Source organism: Lathyrus oleraceus, chromosome 7, assembly GCF_024323335.1.
Source record: "Lathyrus oleraceus cultivar Zhongwan6 chromosome 7, CAAS_Psat_ZW6_1.0, whole genome shotgun sequence".
Taxonomy (NCBI): domain Eukaryota; kingdom Viridiplantae; phylum Streptophyta; class Magnoliopsida; order Fabales; family Fabaceae; genus Lathyrus; species Lathyrus oleraceus.
In genome coordinates this window covers 134,414,428-134,433,201 of record NC_066585.1, presented here as the reverse complement: position 1 = coordinate 134,433,201, position 18,774 = coordinate 134,414,428, and the positions used below count along the sequence as shown (strand labels likewise).

The 18,774-nt window shown below is 34.6% G+C and overlaps 2 protein-coding genes across 2 annotated transcripts; both read right to left on the bottom strand.

Annotated features, from left to right (window-relative positions):
- Window positions 1-1,448: 1,448 nt before the first annotated feature.
- LOC127105046 (putative F-box/FBD/LRR-repeat protein At1g78760) lies at window positions 1,449-3,705 on the bottom strand. Its single transcript, XM_051042214.1, has 5 exons — window positions 3,623-3,705; window positions 2,558-3,476; window positions 2,132-2,434; window positions 1,797-2,012; window positions 1,449-1,722 (listed from the first exon to the last, which is right to left on the bottom strand). Exons 1-5 carry the CDS (start codon window positions 3,628-3,630, stop codon window positions 1,642-1,644), a joined length of 1,527 nt encoding a protein of 508 aa, XP_050898171.1. The 5' UTR covers window positions 3,631-3,705; the 3' UTR covers window positions 1,449-1,641.
- Window positions 3,706-15,175: 11,470 nt separating this feature from the next.
- Window positions 15,176-17,884, bottom strand: LOC127105043 (putative F-box/FBD/LRR-repeat protein At1g78760). The gene is made up of 6 exons (XM_051042210.1): window positions 17,776-17,884; window positions 17,379-17,435; window positions 16,314-17,270; window positions 15,888-16,190; window positions 15,553-15,768; window positions 15,176-15,478 (listed from the first exon to the last, which is right to left on the bottom strand). The coding sequence occupies exons 2-6, from the start codon at window positions 17,379-17,381 to the stop codon at window positions 15,398-15,400; spliced, it is 1,560 nt and encodes a 519-aa protein (XP_050898167.1). The 5' UTR covers window positions 17,382-17,435; window positions 17,776-17,884; the 3' UTR covers window positions 15,176-15,397.
- Between the last annotated feature and the right edge of the window lie 890 nt (window positions 17,885-18,774).

Here is an 18,774-nt window from a genome sequence, read left to right as displayed (position 1 = left end):
TTTAAAACCCACCTCCACTCCGCAAAACCATTGGCAAGCAAACATTCGATAAACAACATTCACGTAAGCGTAAACATCCTAGATGGTTCCCATGGAGTACCATGAATGTGAGGGGTGCTAATACCTCCCCTCGCATAACCGACTTTCGAACCTGTTTGTGGTTGTGATGACCATTCTTTGGGATTTTTTTCGATATTTTCCATTTCTTTTGGAATAAATAAAAATCGATGACAACTTTGTAGCTTTCGTGTAGCGACAATTCTCTAATATATGTTCTAGATGAAGTATAATCTTCTATTTTAATGTTTCAAAATGCTATAGGTTTACTATTTTTACAAAGAGAAACCTATCTACTAGGTAATTTTCCTATCACATAAAAAAAAGAGAAAATTAGAGTCGCACATGGTTATATTTTTAGATTCTCTTTGTAAACGTGTTAAATGTATTCTTTAAAGAAAAGATTTACAGCCTTCCATCATCAAAAATGAAAAAGTTATAGAATTGATGAGTGAAAAGTTTACAAAAAGGATGCAATAAATCTTCTTGCACTTTTTGTTCATCGTAGAAGAATTTGAAAAAAAATCACATGTAAAAAAACTTTATGGTGTTACAATTCTATGTTTCAAAAGTTAATTGAACAACTTGATTTATTGGATCTTAGAAGATTTAAATGAAGAGTTTAGTAATTCTACATTTAAAATTATTTAATAATTAAAGTTGTTCTAAATGGTATGTTATTTTGAATTCATTAGTGCAAATATCTATCAAAATTGCCCCTTTCAAAATTTAAAGATAGAGAATTTTACTAATAATATTTTGATTAAAAATAATAGATTTTTTTTTATATATTTATGTATTTATGTGAGAATCATGAAGATCAACTACAATGAAGATGAAACAAAATCCTCATATGATAGAAATGAAAGATGAGAGTAAAAAATATATTTAGCAACAAAATCCTTCTATGATAGAAATCAAAGAAGATAATGAAGAGTAGATTCTGCTCTATTGAGATTCGTATGTCTGATATATTTTTTGTTTATGAAAAAAGGTTACAGTAATATAAATATTTAAATTTAAATCAAACAAGATATATTACATGATATTATTTTTGCCCTCAACTCATATGTGATAAAAATTGGATGGTGATTATGGAAAGTGGATTCAACTATTGGTTACTTAAAATATTATCACACACCATAAAAAAAGGAAGGAAAAGAAAGAAAGAAATCAATAAACACAGCATATTTAACAACTTCCTTAATGCAAAGAATGATGTTAATATGTTGTGCATGTAGTGGAACTGCAGTTTGTTTGTTAATTGAGAAATTGTACACGAGCTTGTTTGTTATATCTTCCGACTTTGCTACAAGATATATTAAAATCAAAAACAAATTTACATTAAAGAAAACCATTGAATTGTCAGGATCAGAACAAATTTATAGAAATACTTAAAAGTTGTCCATAAAATGATTCATAGAGTGAAAACACTTTCGGAGAGAGAGAGAGAGTACATGTACCAAATCTAACAACACTTTCACAGAGAAAACATTATAACCTGTCAAATGATATTTTCAGTCACTTATCTAACATCTTACAACAAAGGTTCACAGAGAAGGCAATAGGCAATATGAGAACTCTTCACTGCCCATTATCTTGAAGTGGAGCGTTGGTGTTATGTTGGTGCTTCTCCTCATCATCTTTATTGGATGACTTAACATCCTACGGGTAGAAAAAGTAACAAAATCAATTGGCATTGCAAAAGGGATCTATCAAATGCATGTAAGGAATGTTACCTTTTCGCCGAGACATGGATCAAGATTGGGAGATGCAGCACTGGCAGGCTCCGCGGCAGAAGCAGGAGCAGCATCAGAAGCAGACTTGGCAGCCGCAGCAGATGCGACAGAGGAGGAAGAGGAACGCACAGAAAGTCGCGGAAGACTGGAGGAGGAACGCATAGAGAATCGCGAACGATAATTGTTAATCTTCACACCCTTGATAGATTCTCCAATCTGTTGAGTAACAACAATCACAAACTCTTTTTAGGGTTGTTTCATTTAAAACTATCTAACCTTAGATTCTCATAAAACAATTACCACACTCGGCTCACTTATAGTTTTAAAATAACTACCTGCTTCAGATTAAAAGAACTCGGATACTTTGTTGTGAGGTTAACTTCAGCCGACGGCGAGTTTTGTCGCAAGAAGTCAACCATTCCATCAGGTATGGCAGGTGGTTCGAAACATGTTTCAAATGCCTTTCTTAACTTCGCACCTTCTTTAGGTGACTTGGCAGCAGCTTTCTTTAACATGGCTTCTTTCATTAATACTAATAAAGATCCTTCATAAATTCGTATCAGGTCTATTTTCAATGACTTCAACTTATGCAAAGAACGGAGCTTAACCTCGAATAAATCAGGAACTAAGGAGAGAATCTAATAAACGGGAGTTAATTAGGATCAACTTTGGGCAACTCATTTGAATTTTAACAATACTAAAAAACCATAAAAAATAATCCTAAGAAACGTAAAAATAAAGTCCGAAAACATAATAGGTACCTGAAGAGCAGTTGAAGTGACGGTCAATGACTCTATATTTGCAAAGTCTAGCAGCCAGCTAAATAAAACCAAAGCATCCTCCTGCGAAGCTGAAAAGTGTACTGATTCGATATTTACTTGTTTAATAGAAGAAAGTCCACTCCCACGTATATTGTGAATATGGTGGCTACCGGCATAGTTAAAGGCACAAAGACTTGGAGCATATAGCTTGATTTTGGCAAAGAGAGATGAATTATTTTGCATATCTAAATTGACAAGTGTCTCGCTTGATATGTTGAGGATTTGTGCATCGATTACCTTACAAGAACGAATGACCAAACTATTCAACTTGGTAAACTCCAAAAAGGGCTCAGCACAACCGCTTTCATCACCGCAAAAGGCAAAATCTTCTAGATCCAAGCTTGTAAGTAAAGGCAAATTCAAAGATTTGGGAAATAATGTTTTCTTAGGATCCCTCCATGTAGGGCCAACTGAAAGCTTAAGAGATGTAAGTGCCCGGCATGAAGAAACACAGCTGAAAATGAGACCAATATCACCATGTAGAGAGATTACTAATTCTTGAAGATGGATGTTATGGAAATAAACATAGTTTAAAAACTTTTTAAGGAGTCGAGGCTCAATATCACCACGACGGCTAATATTAAATGTATGTAGTGCAGTTGAGGGATCACGGAGAGACAAAACCTTAGACATGAATACTGAAAATATCTTCAACGTCCTAAATTGAAATGAATTCAAATTAAGAGTTGGAATACGTTTCCAGAGATGTTTCCATCTGGTGGACAAAACACAAGTTTGAACCGCATGTGGTGTTCTCAAAAATGACAAAATGTGAAGGATAATACATTCTGGTAAGTCACTCAATCTATCTTTGTGCTGATCCCCATCGACTCTTCTTCTCCCCATATTTGTTTGGATCCTGTCATGATAGAGATGATCAGACAAGCCCATAATTATCTGAAGAAAAAGCAAATGAGCATAGTATTTGGAAGAAAGTATTTTGAAGTTAGAGGATAATAATTTAGGGGTAAAATGAAATTCAGTTAGAGAGTGTAAATAAAATACCATGCCATGGTCGATCATCGATGAGTTGAGACTTATCCAATGAAACGGAACGGAACGCTGCAGCACACAGTCACAATTAAACACGATTAGTTAGTACTCGCATCACACCTAAATGCACGAAGTAGAAAATTCATAATCAATCACGAAAACAACAATTGAGATCGAACATGAATATTCATATTTATTAGGGATTAACCGTCATTATGAATTTGTATAAGAATTCTACAACCAAAAAACATTCTCATCATCGTTGAGCTGATCAACCGATAAACAAAAATATTGACACTCGTCCGTGTTAATAATTTCTTTTTCAATGCTCATCCGTATTGATTGGCAGCACTCATCCGTGTTAATCATCTCTTTTTCAATACTTGTTCGTATTGATCTTCAACACTCATCTGTGTTGACCATTTCATTTCAATACTCGTTTGTATTGATCGGAAACACTCGGCTGTGTTGGTCCTCTTTTGCGATATTCGGCCGTGTTGGTCCTTCCTTTTTGACACTCGTCCGTGTTAATCATTTCATTCTCAATAATCGTCTGTATTGATCCTCAACACTTGGTTGTGTTGGTACCTCTTTTTGATACTCGTCTATATTGATCGGCGACACTCGTCTGTGTTGATCCTCTTTTCGATACTAGTTGTATTGATCTCAACGCTCGTCCGTGTTGTTAAACCCCTTTCGATATTCATTCGTATCGGTATCCATCACTCATCTGTGTGGACCTCACCCTTCTTGACCTTTTGTTCGGAAGACCTTTTTCTAGTACATGGGAGCCGTTGCTACCTATTGTGCGAGAAAATCGTATATCCCCGACAAGACACCTCATTTGCCTTTGCGAAATCTTGCGGGAATACCTCGATCACCGGTTACATGCCAAAACTTGATGGTTAAAAGGAGATGAAAACAAAAAATGAATGGAAAATAAGAGAAAAAGGAGTAGAGCTAAGAGAAAGAGGAAAAAAAATCAATTATTTTGCATTAGCATATTGCATACGTCATGCATATCTAATCCCTCATAAATATCCATCTACCAAATAACTGTTCAATTCCCAGCAGCTGCCCTGCGCAAAGACTAGTGTGTTCATCCCACACCCTAGTAAATACTTTCTTACGATCTATCTTCACATTACATGCCATTTTTTCCTGATGTGCAAATTTTCCGATATTCTAGTATTTAATCCCCTCCCACCTTGATTGTTTGGACGTCGTCGCTATCCATACACTCAGGTCCGAGAAGATTAAATAAGGGCATCTGTCATTTTGCCCTACCATTCACATTGATCATGTAGGTCACTAATCATAAACATGTGCATATCATCATAAGCATTCATTTCAACTACATGAGCATGGTTTGACACAAGGAGATACGTGACTTGAGTTCAAGGCATGTACTTACATCCGATAGATACTTTGGTTCGTCCACAATTTGGGAAGGATCAAGAAATCAAACCCCAATCCCTTGGTTTATAATGTTGGTGAAAATTTTCATTTGCTTGGTAAATTGCTTGGTTTTGAGGCATTTGATCAAACATGATCATGCCTTGATCATCAGGGGCTGCCAGGTACTTTGTCAATCAGGTGTCCATGTGGTTTCATACCTCATTTTATCCTTGGATCCATATTCATTTCTAAAAACAACCATTTGATTCTTGGTGACATGTTTCTTATTGCATATGTTCATTCATTTCATTCAACTTTGGTGTAATCTGATTTACAAGTTTTGTCATTTGGATTCATCAGTGCATTGCATGTTGTCATTACATTCATCGTTGTGTCATAATAGTTTTTCAAATTGATGTTTCTCCGAATTGATTTTAGCTTCGAGTTGATTTTGACTTCAAGTAAATTTTTGAAGTTTAAATTGATTTTTGAGGTTAAATTTGACCTTTGAAATTTAAATTTGAATTTAGAAATCATCCTTTTTTTTTCAAATTAATTCTAGTAATTGCATTGTTTTAAAGTTCAATTTTATTTTTAATACAAAATTAATTGTTGAAGATATGATTGATTTTGAGATTTTTTTATTATTATTAGTGTTAGAAGTCATTGCATCATGTAAAATTGAGTTTTCGATTTCGATTTAATTTTAGAATTTTAACCATTTTTAGAATTTTCTTGATAGGCCATGGTTGTTAAAAATTCATAATCCAATTATCCAATTCATAAGAGCCCAATCCATTTTCAATAAACCAATTCCATATTTTACCCCATATCCAACCCAATTCAAATTTATTATCCATTTTACAACATTATCCATTATATGACATAATCCATATTCAAATCCAAATGTCCAATTTCTAGATCCATATGTCCAATAACCACAAACCAGCTGCAGCAAAATTGTGAGTCAAACGCAAAATGGCACCAGCCAAGTACAAGTAAAGCCAACAGAAAACTCCGTAGCTACAACGCGAGCCAACACAAGCTAGCAGTGAAGGCGATCCCAAAACGGCGCAGAAGCCGTGAATAACAAACGCGAAAGCAAACGACAAACCAAAAAGCTGTGAACGAGCAACCAAAAAGCTGTGAACGGTAACAGAAAGTGAATAAATAGAAGAATGAGCAATGAAACAAGGAATTTTCTTTTCAGAAGCTTTGATTCTTATTCTCTCTTCTTCTCGAATCTTCCTCATTCTTCCATTTTCTAACAACCGTAACAAACTTTCTCCGTCATAACCACGACCGCACCTCGCTCGTTATCGCAACCTTCATCCATCCTCAACCTCAATCCTTCAAACAACTCCACACCTACTCCATAAAAATTCCTCAATTTGAATAGCAGCACAAAGCTGAGTCACGCAACAGAAGAAACTTACAACCGAACAAGGGACGCAGATCGGAGAATTGGAGTTTCGAGATACCGGAGGTTGAATCCGCCTTCGCCGACGAAGCCTCCGCCTTCGCCAACGAATCCTCCACCTTTGCCATCGCTGGTAGGTTATTTCTTCCCGTCGCGATAATTGATTCTTGTGTTGTGGTGTGAGTCATCATCGAGTTCATTCCACGTTCGCTTGATTACTCGATCTGATTCGTGTGAGAGCAATACGAATCCGCTTTTGTTTTCGTTCTTGATCCATTTGCTGCGTTGAAGAATCGTGTTAGGCGTTTCTACTTGGAGAGTGAGAGGCCTTTTCGTTTCAGTGAAGAGAGGTTGGAAACGGAGGACGGCGTAAGGGCCGCCGTTTTACATCGCCGGCGTGGCCGGGATCTGGCGTGGTACACTCTTCTGGTGAGCCGCGGTTGTAAGCATGACGAAGGTGATGATGGGAACCTTGTGTTCCCTCATATGTTATTCATCGGTGGGCCTATGAACAATCATAAGGCACAATCAAGTTTTTGTTGCTTCACACCCTCTTTGGCCTGCTTTACCCCCTACGAGTGGGCCTTCCACTCCACATTCCAGGCCCAATCCTTTTATGTGGAGTCCTTTACTCTTTTTTTTTTGTGATTTAGTTTAATAGAATATTTAGAATATTAGAAATAATTAGGACACATTAGAACTATCTAGTATTTGTTAGAGTTAATTTAGGTTAATTAGCTTAGTCTTAGAATTTTAGGATTAATTAGTCATTAAAATTAATTAGATTTTAGAATATTCTTAATCTAGATTAGAGACTAATTAGAAATTTTAGAAAATATTAGAAATACTATTAGAATTGAATAATTTTAGGATTAGTCTAAATAGAATTTTGGAAATTAATTACCAATATTAAATTTAGATTTTCAATTAGAAATATTAGAAACAATTAGAAAGAATTAGGAATTTAGGTTCATTAGAATTTTTTGATTTAGGTTATAATTTTCGTAAAATTAGAAAAAAGATAATTAGAAATATGAAACCATAATTGGAAGTTTCATGTATAGATATGAAACCATAATTGTAAAATGACGATTGTATCCATAGGTTTATAAATAGGCTAATTTTGCATGTTCCCATAGTCTTAGGGTTTATAGAATTTTCTAATTGGTCAATTAACCTAGCTATTATTTCTCATGTGGTTAACCTTGATTTTAATTCATGATTAGATAGAGTTTAAATTTTAGAATTAACTTTCATTTGAATGATTTTATTTCCGCACTCCCTTGTATTTTACCTGTACCCCCATCCCCTTTCCGATGTATGTTTTTACTCGCTTTTTTTTATTGCTTTATAGCTACTCCTTAGGCATTAGGAACACTCACTATTTCGCAACCAATAAGCAAACCCTTGATCCCACGTCAAACAGCCTTTTCTTAAATCAAAATCAATAAGCAAACCATTGATCCAACGTCAAGCGGTCTTTTTTCAAACCAAGTTCAAAAACACAATAAATGGCGATTAGGATTGCACGCCATGAGCCTTAAGTAGTAAAGAAGGGATGAGACTGGAACTTTCCTACACTCATTCTGAATGCTTCGAATACAAGACGTTTGGCTTGATAGTTCGAGGCATTCACCTTTATTCATAGTCTTTAGTGCAATCCGAAATCAATAACGCTTTCTCAAAACCTAAAAACAATTCAACACATTCAAAACTTTTGTTTGAGCCTTAGGGCGACGCAATCGAAAACCATTCTTCAAGGTAATAAAATAAACAAAATAAACAAATATTTTAAACCCACGAACTACGGGGCTCTGATTTCCCACTTCAACAAGTGGACATACGTAGGCACGAGGACCCAATCCTTGGCGAGCACACTAATTTAAAATCCACCTCCACTCCGCAAAACCATTGGCAAACAAACATTCGATAAACAACATCCACGTAAGCGTAAACATCCTAGATGGTTCGCATGGAGTACCATGGATGTGAGGGGTGCTAATACCTTCCCCTTGCATAACCGACTTTCGAACCTGTTTGTGGTTGCGATGACCATTCTTTGAGATTTTCTCGATATTTTCCATTTCTTGTGGAATAAATAAAAACCTATGGCAACTTTATAGCTTTCGTGTAGCGACAATTCTCTAATATATGTTCTAGATGAAGTATAATCTTCTATTTTAATGTTTCAAAATGCTATAGGTTTACTATTTTTACAAAGAGAAACCTACCTACCAGGTAACTTTCCTATCACATAAAGAAAAAGAAAATTAGAGTTGCACATGGTTATATTTTTAGATACTCTTTGTAAACGTGTTAAATGTATTCTTTAAAGAAAAGATTTACAGCCTTCCATCATCAAAAATGAAAAAGTTATAGAATCGATGAGTGAAAAGTTTACAAAAAGGATGCAATAAATCTTCTTGCACTTTTTGTTCATCGTAGAAGAATTTGAAAGAAAATCACATGTAAAAAAACTTTATGGTGTTACAATTCTATGTTTCAAAAGTTAATTTAACAACTTGATTTATTGGATCTTAGAAGATTTAAATGAAGAGTTTAGTAATTCTACATTTAAAACTATTTAATATTTAAAGTTGTTCTAAATGGTATGTTATTTTGAATTCATTAGTGCAAATATCTATCAAAATAGGTCGTAAATCATCAACCTTCAGGACTCCTTGCCTATACGACCATCTCATCGCTCGGGGAAGACCACAATTATCAGTTGGTTTCCAATTCTCCCCTCTTCTTCCAACAGTTGGAAAGTATTCGTTAATCCAGCACTGTTACAAAATACAAACATAATAAATAAAATAAATTAAGTTAACAATATTTTATAAAATGAATCCAACAATTAATAAACAAAATTAAATTATATGCCTGTAGGAGAGTAGGATATCCACCGAGCTGTTTGCAACTGTACATGGACGCATCTCCAAGATATCTGTATAGGGTAACTAGTGCAGCTTCTCCCCAACTATATTCTGAACATCTATCTAAGTGCGTAAACAGGAGGAGGTATCATGCCTCTACAAGTGTAAAGGTCTTATCGGAAAAAATGGTGGAACCCAGCAACATCAACAGATATGCTCTGGTCGCATATGCCCAATTGGAAGCAACTCTATGCTGTATGAATGAATCGTATAACTACTCCAACTTATAATAAGAACCCCTGCAGCTACGAACATGTGACTGTGTCTCACCCTGTGACACTCCTAAGTAGTCAACAGCAAGTTCAACAGCTACCTCTTCCGTGACATCTTGAGGACTCCAGAAGATACCCCTGATGGGAAAGTGAAGCAGACATGAGACATCATCCAAAGTAATACCCATTTCACCAAATGACATGTGAAATGAAGATGTCTCTAGATGCCATCTTTCTATAAATGCAGAGACAAGATTTATGTCTATCTTGTTCAGACTAGTTCTCTGAAGTGAAGATAAACCAGATCTAAATACCCAACTCTCCATTTGTGGTGGAAAAGCCAATGGAACCCTAGATGTCAGCTTCAGTCCATGTCTAGCAACCTCCAACTCTTTCTTTGGACCTCTTTCCTAAAAACAATTAAAACACATATTAGAAAACACAATATAAAATATTCAACTATTATTCATTTTCAAATATATCCCTTTTATTTACCTCACCAAACCATAAATGCCGAGCAACATGATGCTCGTACTTCACCAAAAGAGACATATCGTACGGCCCTCCTGGATATCCAGTCGGCTTAGCTGCAGATGAAGATGTGCCCCGACCTAAAGTGCAGTCTGGAATCCTACCATCTACACCTCGTCTTCGAACCACTACAAAAAAAATTATAAAAAAATTTAAAAAAAAAAAAACACACCGGAACACTTCAAAGAAGAGTTTCGGTGTAGAAAAGTAAAAGGCTGATTACCGGAACACTTTTTAAAAGAGTTTCGGTTTAGTTCATCCAAACCAGAAGTCTTTAAGAAAGAGTTCCGGTATACAACCAACCAAACCGAAAGACTTTCTAAAAGACTTCCGGTTCAATACCCCTAAAAGGCAACAAACTGGAAGACTTTAGACAAGTGTTCCGGTATACACTATGTGAACCGGAAGACTTACTCTTAGTGTTCCGATTTACAATGCCAAAAAAATGCAAAATTTTGTCTTCCGGAAGTCTTCAGACGAAAATGGTAAAAAGTTTCATTTCTGAAAAATATACCCTATTTATATGAGGGTATTTTGGTAAAAAAAAATTATATGTAGGGGTGTGGGTACAATTGTAGGGGTACGAGGTAAAGTTTTCCATAATCCATATTCAAATCCAAATGTCCAATTTCTAGATCCATATGTCCAATTACCACAAACCAGGCCATTATCAGAATTTATTAAGCCAATTAAAAGAAAGTGAATACAACAGGAAGAATGTGTTATTGAAATTGGAGATATAATTGGAAAAGAAGGCCACCGAGAAGTGAGGCATAAACGGAGAAAGCGGCAATAAGCCATTCCAAAAAGCTCACATATCCAGAACCATTTCTCTTCAAATTTTTTCAACCTTAACCAAAGCATACATAGCAGAAAGCTGCTGCAAAACTCCAAAAACAATTTCAAAAGCCCATGTACGAAAATTGCCGCAGCTACAGCTAGTAGTAAAACGCGGCTAACAGAAGCCGCATCCAAAAACGCAGTAGTACAATATGCTGTAAAACGCAGCAGTACAAGCTGCTACCACGTGCAAATCCAAACCAGCTGCAGCGAAATTGCGAGTCAATCGCAAAATGGCACCAGCCAAGTACAAGTAAAGCCAACATGTAAACGGAAATTCAAACGCAGAAACAGAAACTGTAATTCAAAACAACAGAAAACTCCGCAGCTACAACGCGAGCCAACACAAGCTAGCAGTGAAGGCGATCCCAAAACGGCGCACAAGCCGTGAATAACAAAAGCGAAAGCAAACGAGCAACCAAAAAGCTATGAACGAGCAACCAAAAGTTGTGAACGGCAACAAAAAGTGAATAAATAGAAGAATGAGCAATGAAACAAGGACTTTTCTTTTCCATTTTTCTTTTCAGAAGCTTTGATTCTTATTCTCTCTTCTTATAGAATCTTCCTCATTCTTCCATTTTCTAACAACCGTAACAAACTTTCTCCGTCATAACCACCACCGCACCTCGCTCAAAATCTTGATCTTTCGACCGCTCTGTCTTTCGACCATAGATTTAAACTTGACAAATACCTCGATCACTTCACTTTTCTTCTTGATCAGGTAAGACCATAATTTTCGACTGAAATCATCTATGAATGTAACAAAGTATTTGTTACCTCCAATCGAATCCACCTAGAGAGGGCCACATACATCAGAGTATATGACTTCAAGAATTACCTTCGACCTGTTTCCTGCATCCTTACTAAAGTTGTTCTTATGTTGCTTTGCCTGCACACATTCTTCACACACTTCGTTTGGAATGTCGATTTTTGGTAATCCTGAAACCATATTTATTCTCTTCAAATATATGATGTCTTTGAAATTGAGATGGCCAAGTCTGTAATGCAATATTCATTCATCTCTGTTGGCTGCTGTTGCAAGGCACTTATGCTCCATCACATTAAGCTCAATCTTGAAGGTTCTATTCTGAGACATTGGAGCCTTCAAGATCAACCTTCCATTTGAGTCGAGAACTCTCATCATCTTGTCTTAGATCGACACCTTGTAGTTCTTTTCGACTAACTGCCATATGTTGAGCAAATTACTCTTCATGCTTGGTATCTACAACACATTTGAAATTACTGACCTCTTGCCATCTTTCCTCATAATCAGAACATCACCAACACCTTCAGCTGCTAGAGTGTTGTCATTCGCAAATTTCACCATGTTCTTCATTGAGGGCTTTATGTTGACAAACCAATATTTTCTTCCAGACATGTGTGGTGAGCATCTTGAGTCCAAGTATCACTGGTCCTTGAATCTCTCTTCTTCTCTTGTTGTAACCATCAGTAACATCTCTTCTTCTTCATGTTTTGCCAGCTTCGCATAAGTTTATTGATTCTTCTGATTTTCTGGACAATCACTAGAATAGTGACCATACCTTTGACAATTGTAACACTGAATGTGACTCTTGTCTGGCTTTTGACCGCCACCTCTTCCTTAGCACCACCTCTTTGGTTGCCTTGGTTCTAGGGTTTTCTCTTATTCGACCAGTTTCCTTCTTGCTGATTTCGACCAAACAAATTGTTGTAACCTCCTTTGTCTTTGTTGATATTCCAGCTTCCTTTGCCTTTTCTTTCTTTTGTTGATTGAGCCTGCAAAGCCATATTACTCTTCGCCTTTCCTGCATTTCTTTCAGTCATTCTTATGAGATTCAAGCGTCCCTTGAAGCTCTTCCTTTGTCAATTTTGACAAATCTTTCGACTCTTCTATGGCTACTACCATGTGGTCGAACTTTGGAGTCAACGACCTCAAGATCTTTCCAACAACAGATCTTGATGTCAACACTTCACCACATACCTTGATTTGATTCACCAGTTTTGTAACCTTGGTGAAGAAATCAGTTATGCTTTCATTGTCTTCCATCTGAAGCAATTCATACGTTCTTTTGTGAGTTTGTAACTGCACCTCTTTCACCTTCTCCGCGCCTCCAAACGATTTCTCCAGAATTTCCCATGCTTCTTTTGCTGACTCTGCATCATTAACATTTTCAAAGTTATCTGTATCAACACATTGATGGATTATAAAGAGAGCTTTATAATCTTTCTTCTTCAATTCTTTATGTGCAGCCTTTTCTTGATCCGTCGCGGCTTCTGCAAGCGTTGCTACTCATTCCTTCCCAAGATCCCAAAGATCTTGATAACAGAATACAACATTTATCTGCTTGCACCAATTCTCATAATTGTTATTCTTGAGAATCAGAAGATTTGATGGAAAATGTCCGTTTGGATGATTCGTTGCCATGTTGATTTTCTTCCCACAAATCGATTAACCGGAGCTCTTGATACCAGATGTTGGAAATCCCTTAAAATCTATGGAGAATTTCAATTAATGAACAAGATTGTTATTACCCACACAATAGCAATGAAAAGAAAGGAACAATGGAGAAAGAAAGAGTGTATAGAACGATGAAGGAGAAGAGTAATATAATTATAATACAATGTTATGAATGCTATATTCACTTCTATTACAAAATAAGGGTTACTCCCTCTATTTATAGATTTAGGTTAACTTAGACCTCAAGGCAAAACCCAAAACTATAAAAACCCAAAATAGCTAACACTACTAAAATAGGTATAGTTGGTTTGACACTTCCTTACTCTGTCGAGCAACCTACTTCGACACAAGGAATTGCAATTCAACAACATTCGTATTAATATCTATTTTTGGAGTGATGTTTGAGTAAGTATTTTCTCTTTTTAAAACAATTTGTTTGCATCTATTTGGAGTGATGTTGCTCCAAATTTACTCTCCAATTTTAATATATGAATAAGTTCTTTAAGGATTTTTAAAATTCAGTGTTTCATTAGGTTTGCTACACAATGACAAGACTTCTCATTCTAAATAAGTTTAAAAAGTTTTATGAAAAATGTGTTGGTTGGTTCTCTAATATATGTTCTAGATGAAGTATAATCTTCATATAATGTTTCGAAATACTAGGTTTATTATTTTTACAAAGAGAAACCTACCAACTAGGTAACTTTCATATCACATTAAAAAAAAATTGGAGTTGCACGTGGTTGGATTTTTAGATACTCTTTGTAGACGTGTTAAATATATTTTTAACGAAAAAGATTTACAACCTTCCATCATCAATATATATTTTACTTCGCTGAATATTTATGCAAAAAAAATGAGAAAGTTGTAGAATTGATGAGTAAAAAATTTACAAAACGGATGCAATAAATCTTCTTGCACTTTTTGTTCATCGTAGAAGAATTTGAAAGAAAATCACATGTAAAAAAACTTTATGGTGTTACAATTCTATGTTTCAAAAGTTAATTGAACAACTTGATTTATTGGATCTTAGAAGATTTAAATGAAGAGTTTAGTAATTCTACATTTAAAATTATTTAATAATTAAAGTTGTTCTAAATGGTATGTTATTTTGAATTCATTAGTGCAAATATCTATCAAAATTGCCCCTTTCAAAATTTAAAGATAGAGAATTTTACTAATAATATTTTGATTAAAAATAATAGATTTTTTTTTATATATTTATGTATTTATGTGAGAATCATGAAGATCAACTACAATGAAGATGAAACAAAATCCTCATATGATAGAAATGAAAGATGAGAGTAAAAAATATATTTAGCAACAAAATCCTTCTATGATAGAAATCAAAGAAGATAATGAAGAGTAGATTCTGCTCTATTGAGATTCGTATGTCTGATATATTTTTTGTTTATGAAAAAAGGTTACAGTAATATAAATATTTAAATTTAAATCAAACAAGATATATTACATGATATTATTTTTGCCCTCAACTCATATGTGATAAAAATTGGATGGTGATTATGGAAAGTGGATTCAACTATTGGTTACTTAAAATATTATCACACACCATAAAAAAAGGAAGGAAAAGAAAGAAAGAAATCAATAAACACAGCATATTTAACAACTTCCTTAATGCAAAGAATGATGTTAATATGTTGTGCATGTAGTGGAACTGCAGTTTGTTTGTTAATTGAGAAATTGTACACGAGCTTGTTTGTTATATCTTCCGACTTTGCTACAAGATATATTAAAATCAAAAACAAATTTACATTAAAGAAAACCATTGAATTGTCAGGATCAGAACAAATTTATAGAAATACTTAAAAGTTGTCCATAAAATGATTCATAGAGTGAAAACACTTTCGGAGAGAGAGAGAGAGTACATGTACCAAATCTAACAACACTTTCACAGAGAAAACATTATAACCTGTCAAATGATATTTTCAGTCACTTATCTAACATCTTACAACAAAGGTTCACAGAGAAGGCAATAGGCAATATGAGAACTCTTCACTGCCCATTATCTTGAAGTGGAGCGTTGGTGTTATGTTGGTGCTTCTCCTCATCATCTTTATTGGATGACTTAACATCCTACGGGTAGAAAAAGTAACAAAATCAATTGGCATTGCAAAAGGGATCTATCAAATGCATGTAAGGAATGTTACCTTTTCGCCGAGACATGGATCAAGATTGGGAGATGCAGCACTGGCAGGCTCCGCGGCAGAAGCAGGAGCAGCATCAGAAGCAGACTTGGCAGCCGCAGCAGATGCGACAGAGGAGGAAGAGGAACGCACAGAAAGTCGCGGAAGACTGGAGGAGGAACGCATAGAGAATCGCGAACGATAATTGTTAATCTTCACACCCTTGATAGATTCTCCAATCTGTTGAGTAACAACAATCACAAACTCTTTTTAGGGTTGTTTCATTTAAAACTATCTAACCTTAGATTCTCATAAAACAATTACCACACTCGGCTCACTTATAGTTTTAAAATAACTACCTGCTTCAGATTAAAAGAACTCGGATACTTTGTTGTGAGGTTAACTTCAGCCGACGGCGAGTTTTGTCGCAAGAAGTCAACCATTCCATCAGGTATGGCAGGTGGTTCGAAACATGTTTCAAATGCCTTTCTTAACTTCGCACCTTCTTTAGGTGACTTGGCAGCAGCTTTCTTTAACATGGCTTCTTTCATTAATACTAATAAAGATCCTTCATAAATTCGTATCAGGTCTATTTTCAATGACTTCAACTTATGCAAAGAACGGAGCTTAACCTCGAATAAATCAGGAACTAAGGAGAGAATCTAATAAACGGGAGTTAATTAGGATCAACTTTGGGCAACTCATTTGAATTTTAACAATACTAAAAAACCATAAAAAATAATCCTAAGAAACGTAAAAATAAAGTCCGAAAACATAATAGGTACCTGAAGAGCAGTTGAAGTGACGGTCAATGACTCTATATTTGCAAAGTCTAGCAGCCAGCTAAATAAAACCAAAGCATCCTCCTGCGAAGCTGAAAAGTGTACTGATTCGATATTTACTTGTTTAATAGAAGAAAGTCCACACCCACGTATATTGTGAATATGGTGGCTACCGGCATAGTTAAAGGCACAAAGACTTGGAGCATATAGCTTGATTTTGGCAAAGAGAGATGAATTATTTTGCATATCTAAATTGACAAGTGTCTCGCTTGATATGTTGAGGATTTGTGCATCGATTACCTTACAAGAACGAATGACCAAACTATTCAACTTGGTAAACTCCAAAAAGGGCTCAGCACAACCGCTTTCATCACCGCAAAAGGCAAAATCTTCTAGATCCAAGCTTGTAAGTAAAGGCAAATTCAAAGATTTGGGAAATAATGTTTTCTTAGGATCCCTCCATGTAGGGCCAACTGAAAGCTTAAGAGATGTAAGTGCCCGGCATGAAGAAACACAGCTGAAAATGAGACCAATATCACCATGTAGAGAGATTACTAATTCTTGAAGATGGATGTTATGGAAATAAACATAGTTTAAAAACTTTTTAAGGAGTCGAGGCTCAATATCACCACGACGGCTAATATTAAATGTATGTAGTGCAGTTGAGGGATCACGGAGAGACAAAACCTTAGACATGAATACTGAAAATATCTTCAACGTCCTAAATTGAAATGAATTCAAATTAAGAGTTGGAATACGTTTCCAGAGATGTTTCCATCTGGTGGACAAAACACAAGTTTGAACCGCATGTGGTGTTCTCAAAAATGACAAAATGTGAAGGATAATACATTCTGGTAAGTCACTCAATCTATCTTTATTCTGATCCCCATCGACTCTTCTTCTCCCCATATTTGTTTGGATCCTGTCATGATAGAGATGATCAGACAAGCCCATAATTATCTGAAGAAAAAGCAAATGAGCATAGTATTTGGAAGAAAGTATTTTGAAGTTAGAGGATAATAATTTAGGGGTTAAATGAAATTCAGTTAGAGAGTGTAAATAAAATACCATGCCATGGTCGATCGTCGATGAGTTGAGACTTATCCAATGAAACGGAACGGAACGCTGCAACACACAGTCACAATTAAACGCGATTAGTTAGTACTCACATCACACCTAAAGGCACGAAGTAGAAAATTCATAATCAATCACGAAAACAACAATTGAGATCGAACATGAATATTCATATTTATTAGGGATTAACAGTCATTATGAATTTGTATAAGAATTCTACAACCAAAAAACATTCTCATCATCGTTGAGCTGATCAACCGATAAACAAAAAAGTTGAACTATATCACAATCAACAACAAAACATAAACCTCAATCTATTGCAGCATATAAGAGTGTATAAAAAAATACGAAATTAAAAATGAAGAATCAAGAATTGAACAAGTGTACGTACATGCGAGAAGCAAGGAAGAATGTTGGTGAGGAATTTTGTGAGTGTGTCAGAGAGAAGTGAGAAGAAGGTGAAGCATAGTTTGAGAGAAGAAGCAGTTTGCGTTTGTGTTTTTAGGAGCGTACCTTTTATATTCACTGAATTCAAAGACAAGCAATATTAAACTGTAGTATTCTTTTTTTCTTAATTCCTGAAATGCCCTTGCGAGGTCTGTGTAGAAAGAAACTAGATGTTTGTTCCGACCAACGGCATCGTTTACGATGGATTTTAGAGTAATTTTGCTATTATCTTATGTCAGCATTATTGAACATTTAGACTGAATTAAATGAAACATTCTTTTTTTTTATTAAAGAGCATATAAATATATACGATTCATTGACTATATAATTCTTTTATATATTTTAAAATTAAGGTCTTTTTTTAATATATATATATATATATATATATATATATATATATATATATATATATATATATAATGTAAAAGTTTATAATTTCAATGAGTTATTCTATTATTTTTTAGACGTAATATGTTTTGTATTTTAAGATTAATTTTGATTTTTTTTTATTCTTTAAATTAAAAAAGTATTATATTATTATTTTTATTTAATTAACGACATAAAAACCTACAAGAAAATATTCGTTACTAATAAATAAAAAAGAATAATGTGATCATTTTAAACGGTTAATATTCAAAATGATACTTTTTTGACTTAAAGGACTAAAATAAACTCAGAGTTTAAATTTTAAAAAAAATAATTATTTTTTATAATAATGTATAAAAAATAATAGGTTTAACTGCATTTTTTATTCTCATTATTTCGGCATATTTTTAATTATCTGTCATTGATGACTAGGATATTTTAATATTTAATAATATTTTTAATTAATTTAATAATTTTAATAATTTTTTAAATAATTAATAATTAAAATTAATATTTAATTAATTAAAATTTTGAAAAAGTATCCAAGACCTGAAATCCATCTCATCATAAGATATCT